This window comes from Stenella coeruleoalba, assembly GCF_951394435.1.
Source record: "Stenella coeruleoalba genome assembly, chromosome: 11".
Lineage (NCBI taxonomy): Eukaryota > Metazoa > Chordata > Mammalia > Artiodactyla > Delphinidae > Stenella > Stenella coeruleoalba.
The window spans coordinates 31770716-31795702 of record NC_137157.1 but is presented as its reverse complement, the minus strand read 5'-3'; the positions used below and the strand labels follow the sequence as shown (position 1 = coordinate 31795702).

At 35.4% G+C, this 24987-nt stretch overlaps 1 protein-coding gene across 6 annotated transcripts in view; it reads left to right on the top strand.

The window, feature by feature from the left end:
* The window catches only part of TMTC3 (transmembrane O-mannosyltransferase targeting cadherins 3), a gene marked incomplete at its 5' end in the record, with an annotated part of 314399 nt that overhangs the window by 62707 nt on the left and 226705 nt on the right, over positions 1–24987 (top strand). For 5 of the 6 annotated variants that reach the window (XR_013830631.1, XM_079938133.1, XM_079938132.1 and 2 more), the window contains 2 exons: positions 9051–9166; positions 11203–11252. Coding sequence is in view for 4 of the 6 variants with exons in the window: in XM_079938133.1 (XP_079794259.1) it covers positions 9051–9166; positions 11203–11252 (166 nt within the window). Of the gene's footprint in view, positions 1–9050; positions 9167–11202; positions 11253–24987 lie in introns of those variants that run through there. The other variant, XR_013830632.1, reaches the window with a different exon arrangement.

Genomic DNA, 24987 nt, shown 5'->3' with positions numbered 1-24987 from the left:
AGTATTTATTTTGACTACTGAGCTTCCACAAAAAACTTAACGCTGTTGGGGCTTCCCTGGTGGCGCAGTGGTTGAGAGTCTGCCTGCTGATGCAGGGGACACGGGTTCGTGCCCCGGTCTGGGAAGATCCCACATGCCGCGGAGCGGCTAGCCCCCTGAGCCATGGCCGCTGAGCCTGCGTGTCCGGAGCCTGTGCTCCGCAACGGGAGAGGCCGCAACAGTGAGAGGCCGCGTACAGCAAAAAAAAAAAAAAAAAAAAATTTAATGCTGTTTTAAGTCCATCAAGTATGGAAAATAAATTGCTATTGCATTTTTCTATACATGCATATATTATGGTTGAACCAGAATTTCATCAGTTTTGGCCTGTTGTCCAGCTAGAAAAAAGATAATTAGCCTCGTATATGATTAATAAATTAATCAGTTGGTTTTAGCAAATTTAAACCTGAAAAATGTTAGTTTGAAGAGTAGATACAAATCAAATTTATTAAATCTGACTTTTTTCATGAGTTAAAATGCATTTTTATAATACCTAATAAAGTTGGCTTTAATTTAAAATGTTAAAGCTCAAGCTATCGTCTTGGGATAGTAACTAATTTCTAATTATGTAGCATTTCAAAAACTATATTTCTGTTCCTTTGAAATAATGAATTTCTAATTATGTTTCAAAACCCATATTCCTGTAACTTTTTTCTTAAAGGGATGTTTTATAAATAGGTCATAAGAAACATGGTCTGTATTAAAGACCTACTCTTACTAGGTTCTCTGAGGCGCTGTCATAGATTATTTTTTAGGCAATATAAAGCAAGCACTGACATCAATGGTAGTACATTTTTGATTCATTAAAGCAATACCTGATTTCAGTTTTTAAATTATAGCTTTGTGACTCCAGATATAAGGTGGAGAATACCTCATATACCATGACTTGAAAAATGAAACTGTTATTTTTACATTCTCTACATATATCTTGAGAAGAAATTTGAGTTTGATCTATTCTGTTATAATATCAACTGAGGATAGTTCAAAAAAATAGAAGGAAATCTTTTATGACAGCAGACCATAATAAAAGCTTTGAGTAATAATTTAATAAAATTATGTAACTATTCAAAAGATAAAAGATATATTAATATCCAATGATTTTTATAGAAAAAAGAATTTTCTCCACATTAGCACTTAGAACAGTGCCTATCATGTAGGAAGTGCTCATATTTTGAATAATTTATTTAAATCAAATTCACCCTGAGTAATCAATAACTTTTCCAAATCAGTTGTTTCTCAACCCTCATTTCATGTTAGAATCATCTAGACCCCACCCTACAACAATTAAATCTGAATTTCTTATGGGTAGAGCCATGCTTCAGTTTTTCCAAAGGCTCTCTAATTTGTAGTCAGGGTTAGGGACCACTGTTCTAAATTCGTTCAAGAAAATCCTCTTATCTCTCCTGTGTTAACTTTTAAATTAGTGACATAATCCAATTAATTTTGATGTTTTAACTTCCATTAAGGAATATGCTCTTCTGATACCTAGTATTTATTCCATCTTAAGTTCCATCAAGTTTGCTTATGTGTGAGGTGATTATTTTTTCTCTTTAAATTCATAATATAAATTTTATTCAAGCTGTTGAGGTGAAAAAGTCAATGGATAGTTTTTCCTTTGAAGCTGCCATTTGGGGGAAATGGAGGGTAGGGACATTTTAGCCCAATTCACTAACCTGTGTTTCACAGTTGTGAGCATCTGTAAGTTTGAAAAAGAAAGCTTATCATAGGTTTATGTACTAATAAGGGGATGTAGTTTTAGTTCTTGCTGTTTTACAAAAGAAACTTTTTCTCATATTGCTCCTATATGTGTGTCCTTACTAACATTCAGAACTGGGAATTTTATCTTATAATAATTATTCCAGTAAGTAATTTTATGAAGTTGATGACTTGGAGGATAAAGCAAATATGTTTGCAATTTTGTCTTTACTTTTATGTAGATGTTTGGTATGTGAATTACTCAGTTCTATTAAAACCTCATGCCTTTCATCTAATTTGAGCTCTCAACTTCATGTTACAGAATGCTTCTTTAAGGATGCTTTAATGAAAAATATGAAAATATATAGATTTGTATGTCAGTTTATACTTCAGAAATCCATATATTTGTCATATTTATTTTTTTAAAAACCTAATTGCATGACTAAATCATATTTAAAATGAAAACTCAAATATATCTGGTACCTTTGTCTAGAGTTTTATCTGTTGGAAGATGTCAGCCATCCATGTTAAGTTTTCATAAAATAGTTGATAATTGTATGCATTTTATATTACTGTGGTGTCTGTGTGTACCATATTTCTAAATATTCAGTATTAAATTGATACTTTTTAAAACCTTATCCTGAATTGCCTTTTAGTGTTAAAATGAAAAATATAATAGCATATCAAGAAATTTCTTCCCCCACAAAGAAAGAAGAGCTGGCCAGTAGTTTTATAAGAAATGACCTGAGAAAGGTACATGTTAACTTAGTTCCTAACAGTGATACATTTCCAACCCAGAGTGACAGAAACTCAGTTAAGAAAATGAGACAAACTCAAATGTGAAATTTTATAGACATACACAGTTGAAAGTCAGTGTAGTGAAATAATTAGGAGTTTAAGTTATGAATCTACTTGGATTCACATACTGGTACCACACTTGCTAGTATAACTTAGGGGAAGTTGTTTAACCTATATGTCCTCAGTTTCCCCATCTGCAGGTTGGGGAAAATACTTTCCTCATAAAGTTATTAAAAGGGGATATATACATATATATGTAAAATGTATGTTACGTATTTATGTGTTATAATAGATATATATATCTCATAACAAATCGGCAAGTATCTTTTTTCTTTTAAAAATTTATTTTTATACAGCAGGTTCTTATTAGTTATCCATTTTACACATATTAGTGTATATATGTCAATCCCAATTGCCCAATTCATCCCACCACCACTACCCCCCAACCCCCGCTTTCCCCCCTTGGTGTCCATATGTTTGTTCTCTGCATCTGTGTCTCAATTTATGCCCTACAAACCGGTTCATCTGTACCATTTTTCTAGATTCCACATATATGTGTTAATATACGATATTTGTTTTTCTCTTTTTGACTTACTTCACCCTGTATCACAGTCTCTAGATCCATCCACGTCTCTACAAATGACCCAATTTCGTTCCTTTTTATGGCTGAATATTCCATTGTATATATGTACCATATCTTTTTTTGGCAAGTATCTTTATAAATAGTGCGTGCTCAGCCATGCACACTGTAAATAGCCTTTACCAAAAGTTTTGACCACAACCATAATTAACATCACTCAGTGAATTGTGATTTTTTTTTAAGCCATGAAAATTATTTGATGTGTTTGGCTTAATTGTTTTTATGTGTCTCCAAGAACTAAACAGTTTTAACAGCTGTAACCAGTGGTACTGATGGATCCATCCAATGTTGTCTTTATTATATTTGATTATAGTTTGGTAGTATTGCATTGTCATACTAGAAAAGCTAAAGAAACAAAATATTTTTAGTTTTGCTGAAGACTAGCCTTATTTATGGACAGCTTTCCAACAAGCAATTATTAACTTTTATCAGGTATCGTCTGTTTCAGGAACATGACAGTATGTTTACATGTCAAGTTGTGTTTAATTCTATGACATTTCTAAATTGGTTTGTTTAAATAAATTCAGCAAATGGAAATATGTTATATATTTATATTAAATATATTAATAGATTTAAATTGCTTAGGACAGTTCTTGGCACATAGTAAATAATAGATGTTAGTTATTAATGTAATTGCAAGATTTGGGCTTGCATTTGATGTATATTATTTGATTTATATGTGTGTTAGCAGAAGTAATGTCAATGATGGTCATGATAGCAAACAAATTATTAGAAATATAATATGAATGCTTGTTCCATAGGCATCAGGCACATAACCTAAAATAATATATATTTATTAAATATTAAGTGTATAAATTTATTTAATAAATTATTAAAATGCACAAATAAGAACTCAAACTAAGACCTTAAAATTGTACTACCTTACTGTTTCTCTTCACTGCCATTAAGAGGTAGCATAAGATGAAATATTAACACCTAAAAGTCTCTGAAGACTCGATACTTTTCTTGATGAATTCTGTGACTATAGTAATGGGTAGCATATTTCCCATTAAGTAGCATATATATTCTGTAAGAACCTGTTACCTTCATGTTTCTGCCTTGAGCGGAATACCCCTTACCAAACCATTCTACTTTGCCCTTTCTTAAAGACTTACATGGTTAAAACTCAGTCTTCTTTACTCCTTCTTTCTCCTGTGGCTTTAGTTTCTGATATTAGGAGCACAGTCTGATTAAATTAATCCTTACTAAAGTGTGGGTGATGGGTGGCCATCTCAACAGTTAATTCAAGTGAACCTCTTGCTTTGTAAAGTTGCAGGCAGTGTAGTAGGATCTATTTGAGGAATATGGAGTTTCTCCCCCATTCTTCCTAAGAATTGAGGGAGAATTCTGCATAGAATTGAAAGAGGCCACAAAAAAGATCTGTAACCACAGCAAGGCCACTCCTGACCAGAGTCCTGTTTTTGATGGGCTCTGGCAGGTGACTGCCCCTTGGAAGTGGAATCAGCATAACTGGGCTGTCAGCAGAATTGCACCTACACCTAATAGCGGTATCTGTAAAATTAATTCCTGGGCAGTAGATATAGTGTGTACATTTAAAATGGCCCCTTTATATGACACCATTTCCTTAGGTGGATCTACAGTGTCATTTGCAGGCTTTTTCTCTGCTTATACCTTAAAATCTAGTGTTCTCTCATCAATCCTTTCTTCCCCCTCTTCTTGGAGCAATGGTTCTGGCTATATGTGATTCCAAATGTCCAGCCCAGATTTTCTCTATGCCCCCGACCTGTGAGTCCAGTGGTCTACTGAACATTACATCCACAGGCATTCATTCCTCCCATCCTCTCTTCCAAATCTCATGCCTACTGGATAATAAGTTTACTCTAAGAAAGAAAATATATCCAGCTTAAAGCAGGGAAGGGAGGTAGAGTCCAAAGGAACATGAGATCTTGATAATGGTATAGTATCTACTCAAATACTCAAAACAAAGTTTAAGACAGCAATAGGGTAAATAAACATGATTATGGGACTTAGCTTAAAAATAGATACTCTAATTATACACTAAAAATTTATGATTTGTAATCCATCAGAAGTAAATTCACTATCCAATGAAATGTAGTAATGAGGACAGGGCAAATAAATAGAAAGTGCAGTACAAAAGAAGGTGTTAAACTAAAGGGCTAATGTAGCAGTAATTAAAGTGAATGTAAATGGGTTAAACCTAACAAAATAGTTTTTTTAAATATTTTAATTATATTCAATTAAATTATATATATATTACATTGAATTATAAATACAAGGTCCAACAATAAAACTATGACAAGAAGTCTACCAGTAAATATGAACTAAAACAAGCTGGGGTAGCAATTTTAATACACAACAAAATAGAATTTAAGGCCAAACAAGAAAAAAAAATAAGGGAAAATGAGTGGTGTATACTGGTAAAAGGAACAATAGAACAACAAGATATGTCCATCACGAATGTACATGTCTCCTAACATTACAATCTAAAAATAAACCAAGCAACAACAAACAACAGTACAGGGAAATAGATAAATTGTAACTGGATATGTTAAAACCCTCTGAGAAACTAATGAATGCAGCAGAGAAAAAAAATAGGCAGCTAAATGCCTAAATAATAAGTTTGAACTACTAAATTTATGTAGAATTACTTGACACATGGAGAATACACATTTCCTAGCACATATGGAATATTTACAGGAGTAGATTATGTATCAGGCTCCAAAGGAAACCTTAATAAATTCCAAAAGATGATGTTCTTTGACCATAATGCAAATGTTCTTAGCGGTTTTATTCATAGTAACACAAAACTGGAAACAAGCCAAATGCTCGTCAGCAAGTAAATGGAAAAAAGGTTGTAATATATTCCAACAATGAATATGTTTCAGCAATTACAAAAAAAAAAAAAACTGACACATACAACTACATAGATGAATCTCTGAGCAGATGAAGCCATACACAAGAGTACATTATATACAATTTCATTTATATGAAATCCCATAACAGTTACAACTAATCTATAGCGGCTGTCTAGAACTACAGGGTTGGGGCCAGGAGCAAAGGAGCCCAAGGGAACTTTTTAAGAGTATGTAAATATCCATGACCTAGTATTCCCACTCTGAGTTGCATAGATGAAAGAAATACATATAATGTGCACTAAAAGACAGCTATAAGAATATTCTTAGCAGGATTCTTAGGGCCACAAGAAATAACCAAAATATGCATGAAAAGTGGAATATTTAAGTTGTATAAGCTTTGACACAACACACCTGTGAAAAAATCACCACGGTTATGATAGTGATCTTATTTATCACTGCTCAAAATTTCCTCATGCCCTTTGAAACCTTTCCAGTTCCATCCCTGCCTTCTAGCCCTGTCCCTAAACTACTGATCTGCTTTCTGTCTCTATAGATTAGTTTACCTTTTCTACAGTTTTATATAATGGAATCATACATTTTGTCTGACTTCTTTCACTCTGCAGTGAACTGAATGTGTTTATGCCAAAATCATATGTTGTAGCTCTAACTCTCAATGTGATGGTATTTAGAGGTGGAGCCTTTGGGAGGTAATTAGGTTTAGATGAGGTCATGAGGGTGGGGCCCACATGATAGGATTAGTGTCCTTAGAAGAAGAGGAAGAGAGACCAGAGTTCTCTCTCTCCCCCCACCATATGAAGACACAGCAAAAAGGTGGCCGTCTGCATGCCAGGGAGAGGGTTCTCACCAGGAACCAAACCTGCTGACACTTTGATCTTGGACTTCTCAGTCTCCAAAACTGTCGGAAATAAATGTGCATTGTTTAAGCCACCCAGTCTGTGGCATTTTGTTACAGCAGCCCAAAGCTGACTAAGACACACTCAGAATAATTATTCTGAGATTCATCCCAGTTGCTACCTGTATCATTAATTCATTTCTTTTTATTACTAAGTAGTATTCCATATACTACAGTCTTTATTCATTTATCTTTTGATGGACCTGCAAATGTAGATTTTCATCTCTGGTGTAGTGATTTTTATTTTCTCTTTTACGCATTATTTTTCAAATACCAATCAATAGAAGTATTTTAATTCCATTATTTGTAGTGCATATTTTCTGACTGTTAGCTTCAATTACACCATTTCTACAAATGGCCATTTGGGAATTTAGTCCTCATTCACTATTAGTCCATGTGTTTCTGGAGGTGTGGAAGCCAGAGCATATGACTCAGATGTAAGTCATTCAGCACTTGGTATTGACCCATCTACTGTGATTCTTTTGGAAATGGGCATTTGACCAAACCAAAACGAATGGAATTACCCATGATTTTGCTAACATTTTATTGACTTAAACTGAGAGAGAATGTAAGTTTATATTTGTGGCAGCCATCTTCCCACCATAAAAAGAGGTCCTATTAAGAATGGAGTCAGGACAGAGTTAGGCAGATCATCGAGGTAGGAAATTGGGTCACAGAGATATTGTTGGAGACCTGGTCCAACTGCATCTGAAAAGACAATAAAGATAACCAAAGTGGAAGCAACTTGAGCTATATCTGAGTGGTTGTGTGAACTTTTGAACAGGGACTAGACCTTTTATGTAGTCTAGCCAAACTCATGAAGTCATGTGAAGGGCAGTGTGGGCCACTCAGTCCAAGTCTTGGAAGTTAGCAGTTTTAAGTGTAAGACAACTGGTTAAACTGACTGTCTTGTGCTGAGTAAGGAAACAGGGTGAGAGACCTGGTTTTGAAAAATTCAACTTATTAGAGCCTTTAGGAAGGTCAAACAAGAATGAGAAAGTTTTAAGGTGGATCTGTTCTCTCTGCAAGCGGATCAGAGAATATTATTTTAGTATAACGATCCTTTCTACCTGCAGTCTGAAGTCTGAGACAGCTGCTACTACAGTAGCTGGATTGGCAAGCGTTAGCAAGCCAAAGTCTCTGCCCCAAACTAACATTGACTGAAGCAAAAGCAGAGGTGGGAGACCTAGCAAGAATGGTAGATGAGGAAATTGTAACCTAGTATCTCAGGTCCTTTTCACATTCTTCCATTTAAGCCGACATTGCCCGAGGCAGGGACAAATTACTCCTATTGAGAAGATGCAGTCCAGAGGCACAAATACTAAGGAAAAGGACATTCAGCTCAGGGCCAAAGAGATTGGCGGTGCATTGTGGCTGTATTAGGTTCCTGGGGCTGCTGTAACAACATACATAAACTTGGATGGTTAAAACAACAGAAATGTATTGTCTCACAGTTCCAGAGACTAGAAGTTTGAAATCAAGCTGTTGGCAAGGTTGATTCCTCTGGAAGCACTAAAAGAAAATCTGTTTCATAACTTCCTCCTAGCTTCTGACAGTTGTTGGCCATCCTTTAGAAGACAGAAAATCCAAGGATGATTTCCAGATTTAAAGATCGACTCTTCTTGATATCTCTATCCCTTGATATAGAGTGAATGGAAATAGATTGAAAGTATATCAAGAGTTTAAATAAATTTTATTATTAGAGAAATCCCAAGCCTTACAAACAAGAGGCTAGGGTTGCTCAAACCTTAAAATAGTCCTCAGACTCCAGAACCTGAAGTTAAAGTACACTGATAAAGAATTACAAGAGGCATCTCAGATGTGGTCATGGAAAACAATCGTGTTAACTCAATAGATTGGCTTGTCAAAGCAATCTCGTACAAATCATAGATCTTACTTTACACCAACCTTTATATGAAAAGATATAAGCAAACACCAAGTATAGGTAAGAATCCATAAATTTCAGGTTTGCCTACAATAAGAAAAACAGATGGGTCAGAAATATCCTACTAAAACATTTTGTAGGTATCCCTGTGTGCAAGGAGATGTGGTGGAAGTCATTCTTTCCTGTTGTCTCCACTAGGGAAGAAGTGGTTTATTGACCTGTGATTAACCATTTTCTCCTCAACAGTGGAAGAAAGATCCTTCCAGAGAGCAGATCTAGAACAGCCAGACTCGTTGACAAAGGAACTGCATTTCACTTCTAGACTGAGGGGTCCTTGCCTTATACTTCACATAAGATACAATGTAAGTTATATACCAGAAACTGTGTTGTTTTCCTTCCCCAATGGCAGCCTAGGAAAAAAAGTGTGTTTTAGATGTTTGGGGATTCATTAAACTTACTATTTAGCATTAGTTTTCTAGGCCAAGAGGAGTTAAAGAGAAGTCTGACTGAGATGACTGTGCACTAAACAGATATTTTGGGCTTTGAGCTGTATCTGTAAATGAATGGGACTTTAAGTGTTATTGCTTTGGGAAGGTAGAGGAGAGTGTGTTTTCATTGGGACATAGCATAGGTTTATTACGGAGGCAGAGATATTTTTGAAGGTGATTGAATGGGAAGATGGGGTAGACAAATGAATGGATATTTCCTTGGTTGTGTTTGCTTGCTATTCAACACCAATTCACCCTGTTTCTAGTACTGCCATTTGGAGATTCGTTCAGGGATGCGCTATTAGAGGGAAGAAAGTGATCCACGCTGAAAGAAATAAGTGTATTTCATCCCCTGGACTATAGCCATTTGTAGCCATGAGTTCAGGAATTTGTATGTGACAGAATAAGTAAGATGCTGGAACTTCCCAAAATCTCTTCCTCTTTTCCATTGGATTTGACTGAGAGACAATCTAAGTTTGGAGTTAGAGCAGCCACCTCCAAAGAGAAGGCATGGAATCTGGCAGTAAAGGAGCATGATGAGTGAACAGAATCGAACAGAAAGAATCTGGGTCCAGGTGACATCATTTGGTCCTCAGTCAAGATGCAGTAGAACCCCAAAACTGGATTTTTTAGATACATGAAGCAATTATTTTCCTTTTGTTCTTAAACCCCCTGGATTGGATATCCTGTTATATGAAATTAAATAAAACCCACTGATACAGTTTTTTAAACATTTAAATACCTTTTCAATGTTTTGTAATCCAAGAAAAACTTTTTTCAAAGCAACATGTTTTTCTGGAGTCAAGTCTGACATTAATCAAAGACAGATTGGAATGGATAAAATTGCTCAACAGGAGGGAATATAAGGATTATTTTGCACATTTTCTGGGTTTTGTACCCTCTTTTAAAAATCTGCAAAAAAAATGTCTGATTAATATGCCTTTAAAAGTCCTACATGATCCTCCTCCTGGCTTAATCTCCTGTCTCTCTCCACTTCACCCATTTCACTCCATCTCTACCAGCCTTCTTGCTGAGCTCCCACCCCAGAGCCTTTGCACTTCCCATTCTCTCTGCCTAGAAACACTTCTTCCACGTATCCACATGGGTTCCAAAAGTCATTTAGATTTCTTCTCAAACAAAACTGAACACCAAAAACAATGAAAAATTGAAGAATGCATAAGTGTAAAGACCTATAAAAGAGGTAGCAATTGATTATAGCCCAGACTATAATAAATGGAAAACTAAGTTCTTGAAAGAGAATTATTAAAAATGAAAAATGGAAATTATTACCATGGAGGCCATGTCTTCGAAGTCCACAGTTTAGGACACTGCCTGCCTAGAATGTATGTCCTAGGGTCAGAATATACAAGGGTAACTGTGGGAGGTTGTGGAAATTTCAAGGACCAGAGTAAACATATTATGATTCTATAAAATATGTTCTTTTAATAATTCTCTCCTCTACATAATGCTTTCTTCTTTTTGGTATGTTTTGTTTTGATCGGTATTCCTTTGTCCTTAGTTATCTTCCTTCCAAGTTAGCTTATATATGGGATCATATCTAGGAACACTCCTGAGAAGAAGGTCTTTGAAAATCTTGAATAGCCAGAGATGACTGAGGTGTAGCTCAGAGGATAGGGTCTGTGAGGTAGACAACATTTTACTTGCTACTTTTAGGCATAGCTGGAATGATGAGACATACAAATGTAGGCCCAAGTTTCCATGCAGTGGCAAGTAGGAAAGGAGCAAGTAGTCCCTACTCATGCCTTTAAGCAGAAAAAGGCAAAAAAGCCCTTGAGGCTTATACATAGTTTAGAGCTAGGGCATGGGTAGACAGCAGAGGTAGTTATTGAAGTTCTGAAAGCATGCAGACACATTTTGAAGATAGATTTTTTTTTTCATTTTGTGGTCAGCATTGCTCCTGGCTGGTATGGATGGGATCAGGGATGAACAGGAGCCAGAGGTAATTTTCCTTTTCTTTTTTTAAATTTATTTTATTGAAGTATAGTTGATTTACAATGTTGTGTTAATTTCTACTCTACAGCGAAGTGTTCAGTTATACTTATATATACATTCTTTTTCATATTCTTTTTCATTATGGTTTATCACAGGATAGTGAATAATTCCCTGTGCTATACAGTAGGACCTTATTGTTTATCTATTTTACATATAGTAGTTCGTATCTGTTAATCCCAAACTCCTAATTTATCCCCCACCCCCCGCCCCTGCTTTCCCCTTTGGTAACCATAAGTTTGTTTTCTATGTCTGTGAGTCTGTTTCTGTTTTGTAAATAAATTCCTTTGTATTATTTTTTTAGATTCCACATGTCAGTGATTTCATATGATATTTGTCTTTGTCTGACTTACTTCACTTAGTATGATAATCTCTAGGTCCATCCATGTTGCTGCAAATGGCATTATTTAATTCTTTTTTATGGCTGAGTGATATTCCATTGTTTATATGTGCCACTTCTTCTTTATCCATTCATCTGTCAATGGACATCTAGGTTGTTTCCATGTCTTGGCTGTTGTGAATCAGAGATAATTTTTAAATGACTCAGCAAGAGGAAACTCAAGCACCTTTGTGGTGGCTTGAGTACTTTCCAAATTAAATGTTTGGTGAAAACAGAGAAGTTGAGTCAATCAAGCCACAGTTATTGAATACAGAGACACTGAGTCCCTTATCTTTAGATCCTACTGCATTTCCCAGTCTCAGAAGATCTAGAACAGGGGTTGACTGTGCTGTTGCTAACATTAAGAACAGTGCTACTAGTATTTCTTTGTATTCTCATAAACCCCTTTATTGAAGGTACATTAGTGATTGTGCATGTGACCTTAAATAGCCTGACCGATACAAGTACTCAAAATCCACTTAGTAATAAACAATTTGTAATGGGCCATAGGTCCTTTAAGTTCATATGCTTCAGAAACCTAGGTGATTAGATGGAATTTAAATAATTCTATTTTGTCTATCTATAATACCTATATTTATTATTCAGAAAGTTGTTTGCTAAATATATTTAAATTAAGAAAATATTTATTTAGGTAATAATAATTATCATTTATTGACAGAAACTATTCTAGGAATCTAAGTACATTTCTCATGTGATCCTCACATCTAAATAGATCAGATTATAATTTCTATTTTTAAAATGATAGATTGAGGTTTAGAGAGGTTAAGGAAAATATCCAAGGAAACAGCTAATGGAAAACTAAGGACTTGAACTCAGATGTATCTGACTTTGAAATTTGTTCATTCCACTAGGCTGTTCTCCCTCAATTACATGTTCCCAGTTTATTGGTGAGCACTTGTTTTTTAAACAAATATTTATGTGCATAATAATTGGTGTCATATATTGAACATCAACTACATGCCAGGTATTGTCTTAAACTAATATTCTTGTCAGGTTTACTTCATAGTGTAAAAACAGACATTTAATGAAGAATTAATTGCAATAATATCTGAAAGAGTACATATATTTAAACAATTGATCTCCAAAGGTTCATGCTATGGGAGGCATGAGAAAATGGAGCCTAACTCAGAAGGAGTAGAAGCAAGTAGTCTATAGTCACTCTTTCATGTGCCCGTTGGGTGGAATGATAGGTAGAATGGCATATATTATTTACATTATTTATCTCTCTCTCTTCAAGAATGCAATTCAAGTAATTTCCATGTAACTAGAATGAAATTTCAGTGTACTGCAAACATGCAACAAAAGTATTAAGTGTATTCCTTTTGCCCTCAAGAGTCACTTTTTAGCACAATGCCCACAGTACTCTTATATGATGGAGTGGAAACAGCTTTTTATACACTATGTCATTTAGTCCTCAGAACATCTCTATTATGTAAGTAGGCATTAGTTCCATTTTACAGGTGAAGGACACACAGGGTTCAGAGAACTGGCACTTGCCCAAATGTGCAACCATACAATGAACTGTTTTTTAAAAAGTAGGTTAAATATGAGTAAATCAGTGTGTGGATCAGCTGAGTGTCTTCTCCAGTTAGTTATGAGTTCCCTGCTATAGTGATTGTGGTAGGCTGAATAATGGCCACCAAAAGATGTCCATGTCCTTATCCCTGTAATGCGTAAAGATGTCACTTTATATGGCCAAGAGGGCGTTTATAGATATGATTAAATTAAGGATCTTTAGATGGAAGATTAGCCTAGCTTATCTGGGTGGATCCAATATAATCACAAGGGTCCTTATGAGAGGGAGACAGGAAGGTCAGAAGCTGAAAAGGGATTAACAATGGAAGCAGAGGTGGTTGTGATATGCCAAGAAGTGCCACGAGCCAAGGAGTGCCAGCAGCCTTTAGAAACTGGAACAGGCAGAAACCTCCAGAAGGAAGATAGCCTTAGAAACACCTCGATTTTAGACCTTTGACCTCCAGAGCTGTGAAAGAATACATTTGTTTTAAACCACTATGTTTGTGGTAATTTGTTACAGCAGTAGTAAGAAACTTACAGTGATTTTGTCTTATACACCATGGGAATGGATAGACCTGGGGTTCAAAATCCAGATCTGTTTCTTTCCAAGAGTCCATTCCTTTTCAAACGTGATACATTTTCCCTGCTTATATTTGTCCCTCTTGGGCAGTACAGTGTAAATATTGACAAATCCAAATGTTCAATTCCTCTTTTCAAAAATCTATCAGCAAACAAACACATCTGCTTTATGCTGTATGTCAAGTGGTATAATTAAAGTGTTTTTTTTTTAAATCGAACATGATTTATTCAAGAAGAGGACTGAATTCCAACCTTGTAAGATATACTCAAGAGTATTGTCATAAGAATATAAAAAAACGTATCCTTTGATACTGTAATCAATAAGTTCAATGTTAAAATGGATGAAATGAGCCATGAGTAGATATAAACTAGATTTAATGATATGTTGCCAAAGATATGTTGCTATTGAACAAAGTTGTCTTCAGAACCAAATAAAAAGTAAAGGATATCTTAAAAACTTTTATCTTGATAAATAGGTCAGATCCTCAGAAAGATGTGACTGTAGGCTAATTGATCAGGGACCAGTGCTGATTTGCTCAACCATATATTGATACCTTCAGATCCTAGCTGTTAGAGACAAGTAAAAGGCATTCAACAAATATTTTTGAGTGGTTGAATAAAATTGCTCTATTAGATGTTTAAAAGTACTTAATACTACAAAATAATCAAACTATGACATTGATGCAAAAATAGATACACTAATCAGTGAAGAAGATAAAAAATCAAAACCCATACTCTAGTATAAAAGTAACAATGCTATGAACTACTAATGCTTACTGTGAGCCAAGCACTGTGCTTTAAATGCATTATGTAATTTAATACAATAAGCTATTGCTATTTTGCTATTTTCATGTTTCCCTCTCAAGGAAGCTAAGATTTGAAGAGGTCAAAGTGGTAAAAATAGGTTTTCTGTGATGCCAAAGCATATGTGTTCATTTACTCTGTGAAACTGACTTTAATAATCTAAAATGTGATAAAGTTGGTGTTTAAGTTTCATAAGGAAAACTAATTTTTAAATATATGATATTGGGATGACTGTTTAAAACCCTTTGTCATGTCATTTATCAAAATTAATTTCAGATGCAATAAAATCACCAAGTTAAAAACAACTTGATGGATTTTATTATCAAAAAATTAAATTTTTATACTCTAAGAACATCTTAAATAAAAATCAAACCTGGAAGAATATTTGGAATATATAATGTATAATATGCTTACATATTATGTATTTATACATTGTATAAAGTTGAAAGTTTACTCAAATATTTAAAGCACTCTTGTAAATAAAAAAGAAAAGCATATGGGATTTCCCTGGTGGCCCAGTGGTTAAAACTCTGTGCTCCCAATGGAGGGGGCCCAGGTGCAATCCCTGGTCAGGCAACTAGATCCCGTATGCCACAACTAAAGATCCCACATGCTGCAATGAAGACCCGGCGCAGCCAAAATAAATAAATATTTTTTAAAAGAAAAGAAAAGAAAAGCATAATCCCTTCAGTAGAAAATGAATGGATAATATCCCCCAAAGATACAAAACAAATATAAAAAATATTTAACCTCAGCAGTAATCAACAAGTGCCAAAGAAAATTACAGTGAAGTCTTCCTCCCAAACAAATTGGCGAGGATTTAAGAAATGATAACACAAAATATTGCAGAAATGGAAGGAACATAGCATTCCTCCCATGAATGCTAACAGAAATGTAAATGGATACAGCCTTTTAGAGGGAATAATTAGAAAATGGGAACGTAAGATTTAAAATATGCATGCTCTTTGATCCACCAATTCTATTTCTGTGAATTAGTCCTAGAAAAATAGATATATAAGAATATAAATACAAAGAACATCATTTCAGGATTGTTTATGATCTTGAAAAATTGAAAATAATGTTCATTTACTGAAAAGATGTTTACAGTATAGTATTAGGTGGAAAAAGTAAATTTTAAAAAGTTTTGTATAATAGGACTCATTAAAATGTATAATTACTTTTAAATATATCATAAGTATATTTATATTTATCCTGATTCATGGGGAAAAGTACTTTATATTAGCTGACAAAACTTTAAGAGATTCATCTCTGAGTGCATAGGACTGTAGTTGATTTTTATTTTCCATGATTTTACTTATCTTTATTTATAATTTTAAACATAAATAGATACTGTTTTCTGATAATAATAAAAGAAGAAAAACCAAAACTGATAAAAAGGTTACACTCACCTCCACTCCAAATCTGATTATGTACTTACTACCCAGCTTAAGAAATCTATACTGACTCATTTACTGCATAAATATCCAAACACTTTATCTTGGCACCCAAAGTTGTTTCACATCTGGTCTTACAAATGATATTGACTTCATTATTCACCTCTGTATCCCATGCGTCCTCCTCTGAATACTTTTGGAAACTGCCAAGCCCTTTTTTTCCCCTCTGCTGAAGAACCTCTAACCTTATTTTTCCATAAAACGTCACCTCTTCTGTGAAGGCTTTCTTTCCCCCCTAAGAAGAGTAAGTGATCTCTCAGCTTTGCTCTTACAGCATATTTTTAAGTGACTTGTCTATTTTAAGTGACTTGTCTATTGTCTTCCTAGCTCCTGCCACTGAGAATCACATATTAGCAACATTCTAGGTAAATGCAAGTACATCCATGGTAGCTATGCTTTCCCTATCTCTTGGGAGTTCAAAGAGTTGGCCCTGGAGGATGCTGCAGATTAGATGAAATAAAGCAGAGATTTGTAAGAAAAAAAAAAAAAAATCACAGCAAAGCCAATATAAGACCATCACAAATGTAATTAGGAATTCTTCACATGTAAACAAAGTTTATACAATATAATTAATTGTATTTTTTCACTCAAATTAGTGAAATTCAAAATGACAATTTTAAGCTCTTTCTAAAACAGTAGCTCACAGGAGCTTGTGCTAAGGAGAAATGTAACAAAAAGTAGATAGATTGATGGAAGGATGGATGGATGGCTAGATGATAGATAGAAAGAAAGAAAGGTAGATAGATATGAGAGATAATAGTGTGCCATTCTTCTTGATTACGGATTCATGAAACTATGGGCATGTACTATTCTGAAAATACATTAAAATAATCCATTTCGAACTCTTTTCCTGGATAACTTTTGAATGTTTGGGGGATGGCGATTTGTTTCAAATATTTAGCAAGCTAGCTCAGATCAGTTTGTCGTGGATGCCTAGAGTCCTACGCTGGCTCATCCCTATTCAGCAGAAAGGAGGAGAATGATCAATGGTAATGGGCAAGGGACAAGGGATTGGCAGTATATGCCATCCCTGGGCATATCAACCTCTGAAACACTTTGATAACGGGAAATTAAGAGTTGCAGGACTGTATAAACTTTCTTCTTTTGCTTTTTCATTCCTTGATTCTTGTCCCTTCTTGCAGGGTCTATGTTCTTGGAAAATATCCCCAAATGATTTTTTTTTCATAGTCAATTCTATATAAATTCATGTTGATGATTAAAGTACCTTTAGTCTTTAGCTACTTCAACATAAGTAAAAAGATTGGATTATCATGGTTCATTTTAATGAGTCAGTAGGTAAAATCACTTAAAGCAATTCATTTTGTGGCTGAATAAGCACAAACTATTTCTCTGCTATTGCTGTAGTTTGGCTACCAGCTTACACTAATGAGCCGTTTTAAGAATAAGAAATTTGGGAAGTTATTTGGCTGGGGTATGCAAAAATAAGATATCATGCTAAGGCTTGTTAAAAGTTCCTCCATGACAAATTCAAAGATACACAATATTATTAACTGTATCTTGGCAGCTCATTTTCTTCTTTTATAAACAGTCCAAAAAGCTGCTCTGGTTTATTTAATTCCCAGAAAAGAAAAATTGGAACCATTTAGCCTGCTTAATATCAAAACCTACCTGACCCAAGGGAGAATCAGGAGGAATTTCACAGAACACTTTATTTTAGTTACATCATCCCATACACAAACTCTCTGACTGCAAATAATATAGAATTTTTTAAAAAGCCCTAATGCAAATTTTATAACATTCATTTCTTCTATAATTTCTTCCTTTAATGCTCTTTCTCTGATTCCTTTTCTTTTCTACCATCCTTTAGGAATTCTCAAGAATTAATGTCTTATTCTTTGCTCCTTTCCCGTAACATTTATTCTTTTCAGAAGCGCCTCCATTCTCATGGTATGAATTACAAACTTTGTATGGATTGATTGCTAAATGTTTACCATAAGTTCCAAACTCTGAATAATTTTCTGTAGATCAATCATGCTAATATCAAATACTAAACTCTTTCTTTACCGAAAGTGATGCCTTTAAAAAATATATTCATCCACTCATTCTCCATTATATTACTACCTATTATCTTTTACCAGAATCATAAAAGTGATCAAGTGCTAGTCATGTCCTGAACTCTTCCCCATCTCTGTCTAAACTTTTCTTAGTTTCACTTCAGCTCTTCTTTTAGGGCCCTGAAAAATTGTTCATTGAATAGTAAATATGAGAAGATGATGAGAATTACGATTTTAGAATATCACTCTGGCAATAGTGTAGAAAATGGATAGTTGGAACATACCTTAAAGGTGATTTTAATTCTTCAGTGAAGTTAGGGGTGAGGGAGGAGAGGAAGGTGCAGGTCATAATTATGTGTTAGCATCTGTTAATGACTTTCTATGTTATCTCTTCCTGGGAACAATCATATTTAAAATGGCCCAAAACTGAAAGAAAGGAGGAAGAAAAGAAAATACTTGCGCTGGCACCCATACAACTTGGTGTGTGGTATTCAATAAGTGTTTTCTGGTTAAATGAATAGCTAATGGGTTGGATTAATGGTGAAAATTTAAGTCATCTTGGAGGGCTGGCAGGGGGCATATTTTTTCTCTAAAAGTGGCTTTCTCAGCACATCTCCATTTGCATCATGCACCTGGCAACGCAATTTACTTCTGGGATGGGTGCCCATCTCTTATCTTCCCTGACTAATCACATTTTACTCTTATCAGTCTTCTATGTCATTTTGATATTGTACACTTCTTAATAATTGCCATGTAGTAATTCTCTGTCATTTTGCTTGCACTTATCTTGCCTCCCCGCAAAGAGTATTTAAACTCCTTAATGTCAGAGACTGGATTTTCTGAATCAACCACAATACCTAAAAGAGTCTCTGTACACTGGAGATCTAAATATGCTGGATGCCTTATTATGGAGTTCTAATTAAATATGTTAACAAATACTATGTTATGATAGAAGATATTCAGTTTATTCAGTTACAGGTGTTTCGTTTTGAGTATGTTAGCCTGTTTTATTTTATTCTATTCTGTTTTTGTATTTAATTCGAAACATTTCTCACTTTATAGGAAAATTGCCTTTAGTTTCCAGGAAGCAAACATTTCCAGAAGATTAGTATTTCAATTCCTTTGTTGTCATTACACTATCTCTCCCCATGATTTTAGTTTCCAGATGTTGTTGTGTTTCTTCAACATCTGTGAATCTTGATATTTGGTTTTATTCATACGCAAAAGTCCTGGAATTGAAATGCATCTAGTACAGTCACAAACAGCTTTAATTGAATAATTTATTTAAGCCTTAATAAGAATATTTCATCACTTGGGACTTAGTTATGACTAGTATAGAGTCTGAGAGTTAGTAAAGGAAATTAATCCGGTAGTTCCTTTGTGACAGGAGATATTGCATATTATTTTACAATTTATATAATATTAATTCTTTGGTATTATGAAAGCACTTTCTTTTGAATTTTTATATTTTTCCAGTTTTATTGATATATAATTGACATATAACATTGTATTAGTTTAAGGTATACAGTATAATGATTTGATATATGAATATATTGTGAAATGATTACCACAGTAAATTTAGTTAGCATCCATCACTTCACATAGTTACAATTTTTTTCTTGTCATGAGAACTTTTAAGATCTACTCTCTTAGCAACTTTCAAATATGCAATACAGTATTTTTAACTATAGTCATCTTATACATTATATTACCAGAACTTAGTTATCTTATAACTGGAAGTTTCTTTTGAGTTTTAGAACTTACTTGTCATGAAGATAACTGTTTGCCTTCTTGTGAGTAAAGACTTTGCTTTAAAGTCACGCCGCCTTTGCAAGCTGGATCCTGAGCCCCTGGCTTCCTCAGAAAGTAGGAGTGGTGGTATCTGTCTCTCTGGGCACGAAGACGACAGGAGAACACATGAGAAAGGTGCACTCTGAGTTCACCTTTAAGACAGCTCAAGGTTATCTTCTCCCTTTTGAGGGACTTTACAGAACAAACAGCTCTGCCTCTCTGGGTCTGTTCTAGACCTGTCATATAAAATACTGAAAATTTTCAATTACTTACTCTTTCTATTATGGAAAATATTTTCACCATGATAATTTCTATTTTAACACAGTTGGAACACTAAAGGAAACCAAAGATTATAAAATTTATTAAAGTTTGTGTGTTAGTATTCTATTACTGCCATAACATATTACCACCAGTATAATGACGTAAAGCAACGGAAATTTCTTATCTTGCAGTTCTGTGGATCAGAAGTCGAACAGAAGCCTGAGTCTCACTGGGCTAAAATCAAGGTGTTGACAGGGCTGTGTTCCTGTCTGGGGATTCTAGGGAAGAATTCATTTCTTTGCCTTTTCCAGCTTTTAGAGGTCACTGCATTCCGTGCCTTGTGCTCCCCTTCCTCCATCCCCAAAGCCAGCAATGTTGGGTTAAGTCCTTCTCATGTTGCATCTCACCGATCCTTCTGTCTGTTGCATCTCTCTCATCACAGCCAAGAAAGGGTCTCCATTTTTGAAAGATTCACGTGATTATATTGGGCCCCCACATCTACAAGACACCAGCTTTGTTTTCACATATGAAACTTTAAAAATTATAGTTTACTGTACTAAAAAACCCCTACCTTCAATCTATTTCTGGTATTAAAAGATAGCAAGCTCGGGCTTCCCTGGTGGCGCAGTGGTTGAGAGTCCGCCTGCCGATGCAGGGGACACGGGTTCGTGTCCTGGTCCAGGAAGATCCCACATGCCGCGGAGCGGCTAGGCCCGTGAGCCATGGCTGCTGATCTACGTCTGGAGCCTGTGCTCTGCAACGGGAGAGGCCACAACAGTGAGAGGCCTGCGTATGGCAAAAAAAAAAAAAAAAATAGATAGCAAACTCAGTCTCAAACCTGATCCCTTTCCTTGAAGTCTTCAAGCAAATACCTGAACATGATACTGCACATGTTATTCCTGGTCAAGGACTCTTGTGGAAGTTTGCCTGTAGTTCTGAAGATAGATTTAGGCTAAAAGTCCAAAGAAGACCACAGAGAGGAAGAGAGTAGAGTCAATGGAAGAAGCCAGGTGAAGTGTCGGTTCATAACATCAACACTTCATGACACTCAGAAGTTTACCTCAACTATGAATTTTACTCTGTTTTTTCTCTTGGCATAGATCAGCTAGCACTAGTAGAAATGTCTTTGCAATGTGGATGGCAGATATAATAGGAATTGGTGGCTTCAAAGGTGGAACTTTAGATTCCAGTTCTTCTGTATGTTTCTTGAAGCTAGTGCCGCTTCAAATTGCTCACCTGTACTATACACTATATAATACACTCATACTGAATAGTATATATATACTATATGCACTATATACCTCCCCTATAAAAACAATAATAATAAAATGTACAACTCTTCAGGAGTACAAAATATTATGATGGGTAGCCAAATTTAATAACTACCATAGAGCACCATGTTTGAGTGAGGTATTAGATTAAGCACTTGATATTATCTAATTTAGTCCTCACAAAAAACTTATCAGGAAGACATCAGTTGTCTTCACTTTATAAAGGAGGAAATCAAGGCAACTTTCTCTAGGTCTCACAGCTAATAAGTGGCAGAGCCCAAATTGAATCCAGGTTTACTTGGCACCAAAAGTTTTTCCTCTTACATGCTAATCAGTGTGGTTACATTTAATAATAATGAAACTTCTAATAACACATTATTCCAAATTTCACTTTCAGGTCAGCTGGAACACTACTTAAGTTCTACTTTTTTTTGTCACTTTAGTCTTTCACATTTACTCTTTGGTCTCTACTGAAATTTTAACTCAAAATCATCTGATGTGAGCAAATTTTTACTGAGCCTGAGAACAAAAGTGTGAAGGAAATTTCTAGTTAAATATTACAGGTGACTTCTTGTTTGCCCTCTCTGTTTCCAAAACTATTGTAAAGGAATAACAATGTATAAATTAGAAGGGCAAAAGGAATGGGAGATGATGTAACATAAAATATGTCAGCAAATTTTTGAATATGGAAAGCTGACAGATGAATTGGTAACTGATTTAATCAAAGAAGAAAAAGCAGAAATCTCTTTTTGTAGAGAGAGATGTCAAATGACACAAGAGGATAAGTGTCATAGAACCATAAAGATTCAGGAATCAGAGAAATTAGGTACCCAAGAAGATACAAAGATTGTTTGAAAGTCTCTTTAAGATGTAGTTAGGCATCTTGATTTCATCCTTACCTTTTGCTAGTATCTACCTTCCTGCATCCTGGTATTAAAAATAAAGTTGTTGTCTGGAGAAATTGAATTCAACGGCACTAAACTTAGAGACATATACTAAAGATTTGATGATTAATTGAAAGTATACAGAGTGAACTATGAGACCCCAACCCTCTTCCCATATTTAGCTTCAAGAATACTGACAGCTAAGCCTATGCCATCCATAACATGCATTCCTTAGTCAAAGGTTGGAGCAGTACTTTCTGAGGAAACAGACCAGTCTAAATGGAAAACCCCACAGATACTATGATTTGAGGATCCTAAAACAAGCATCTACAATCACCACGTGATCTAACCACTCAATCAACACATCTCACCCCTGGACATACAATATCCAGTCAGCATTTTAGGGCTTCATTCTTGAGTATGAATAAATAGCCGAGAAGGAGAAAGAGGCAAGATTTTCTATGACCTTTTGGTGCATATATATTGTGTTCTATTATGTTCATGTATCTCAAAGTGCTCTTATGAGCAAAACAAAAATATCATCAACACACCTGATGCAGACATTGAATGCCTGCCTGAAAGTTGATTATCTAGCTCATTCTGCACTGCGTTTCAAAGAATTGCTTCCTTGTACCTTCTTCCACCATCCACCATTAACTGTCAAGTCTACTCTTCCTCCCTTGGTGAGTACAGTAAATGTTTATTTTATTAATAACATTTTATTAAATGTTTATACTATTGGGTGGGCCAAAAAGTGCCTTCAGTTTTTAAATTAAAAATAAAAGACAGGGCTTCCCTGGTGGCGCAGTGGTTGAGAGTCCGCCTGCCAATGCAGGGGACACGGGTTCGTGCCCCGGTCCGGGAAGATCCCACATGCCGCGGAGCGGCTGGGCCCGTGAGCCATGGCCGCTGAGCCTGCACGTCCGGAGCCTGTGCTCCACACGGGAGAGGCCACAACAGTGAGAGGCCCGCGTACCACAAAAAATAAAAAATAAAAAAAAATAAAAGACATTTTTCATTTCACCAAGAACTTTATTGAACAATGTATTCACTCTTTTGTTCCACTACCTTCTGCTATTTTTCAGGCAACTTCATAATTCCATCTTCCCAAAACTTTTTATCTTTTTGAGCAAAAAACTGTTCCAGGGAAGACTTTCAGTCTTCCAGGGAATTGAAATCTTTTCCATTAAGAATTTTGTAAAGACCGAACTAAATTGCAATCCAAAGGTACAATGTCTGGTGAATGCGGATGAATCAGAACTTCCCAGCCAAGCTGTAACAGTTTTTGCCTGGTCATCAAAGAAACATGCAGTCTTGTGTTATCCTGATGGAAGATTATGTGTTTTCTGTTGACTGATTCTGGACGCTTTTCATTGAGTGCCGCTTTCAGTTGGTCTAATTGGGAGCAGTATTTTTTGGAATTAATCGTTTGGTTTTCCGGAAGGAGCTCGTAATAGAGGACTCCCTTCCAATCCCACCATATACACAACATCACCTTCTTTGGATGAAGACCGGCCTTTGGTGTGGTTGGTGGTGGTTCATTTCCCTTGCCCCACGATCTCTTTCATTCCACATTGTTGTACAATATCCACTTTTCATCACCCATCACAATTTGTTTTAAAAACGGAACGTTTTCATTACGTTTCATTAGAGAATTTTATGCGGAAACGTGGTCAAGAAGGTTTTTTTCACTTATGTGGAACTCAAACATCAAAGCGATTCACATAACTAAGCTGGTGCAAATGATTTTCAGTGCTTGATTTGGATATTTTGAATATGTCAGCTATCTCCCATGTGGTATAACACTGATTGTTCTCAATTATTGTTTCAATTTGATCGCTATCAACTTCAACTGGTCTACCCAACCAGCAAGAAATCTCCGGCATGAAACTTTGCAAACCACTTTTTTTTTTTTTTTTTTTTTTTGCGGTACACGGGCCTCTCACTGTTGTGGCCTCTCCCATTGCGGAGCACAGGCTCCGGACGCGCAGGCTCAGCGGCCATGGCTCACAGGCCCAGCCGCTCCGCGGCATGTGGGATCTTCCCGGACCGGGGCACGAACCCGCGTCCCCTGCATCGGCAGGCGGACTCTCAACCACTGCGCCACCAGGGAAGCCCGCAAACCACTTTTGACACGTTTGATCAGTCACAGCACCTTCTCCATACACTGCACAAATCTTTTTGTGCATTCCAGTTGCATTTTTACCTTTCTTGAAATAATAAAGCATAATATGATGAAAATGTTGCTTTTTTTTCTTCCATCTTCAGTATTAAAATGGCTACACAAAAATTCACCAATTTTGATGTCTTTTTTAAAATGCACATTGATATGACAGCTGTCACATACTATCTAACAAAATTGTTTCAAATGAAGTTAAAGACAACTAAGTGCTACTAGAGCCATCTTACGGAAAAAACCGAGCGAACCTTTTGGCCCACCCAATACATTTTACATTTATTCATTTTCAAATTGTTATATTTTAGTTATATAAACATTTTTATTGCTCAATTGATATATCTGTGAAAATCATATGTGTATTTTGGATTGGGAAAGAATGTATCATCATTTTCCCCATTAAATTAATGGGACTAGTTTTTCATTTAACAACTGTTTACTTAGCAACAGGGTTCTCAGAAATAAACTAAAACTGTTAATTGGGGGATAAGTGTATAATAAAGACATTTTCAAATACCCAAGTACTCAAAAACTT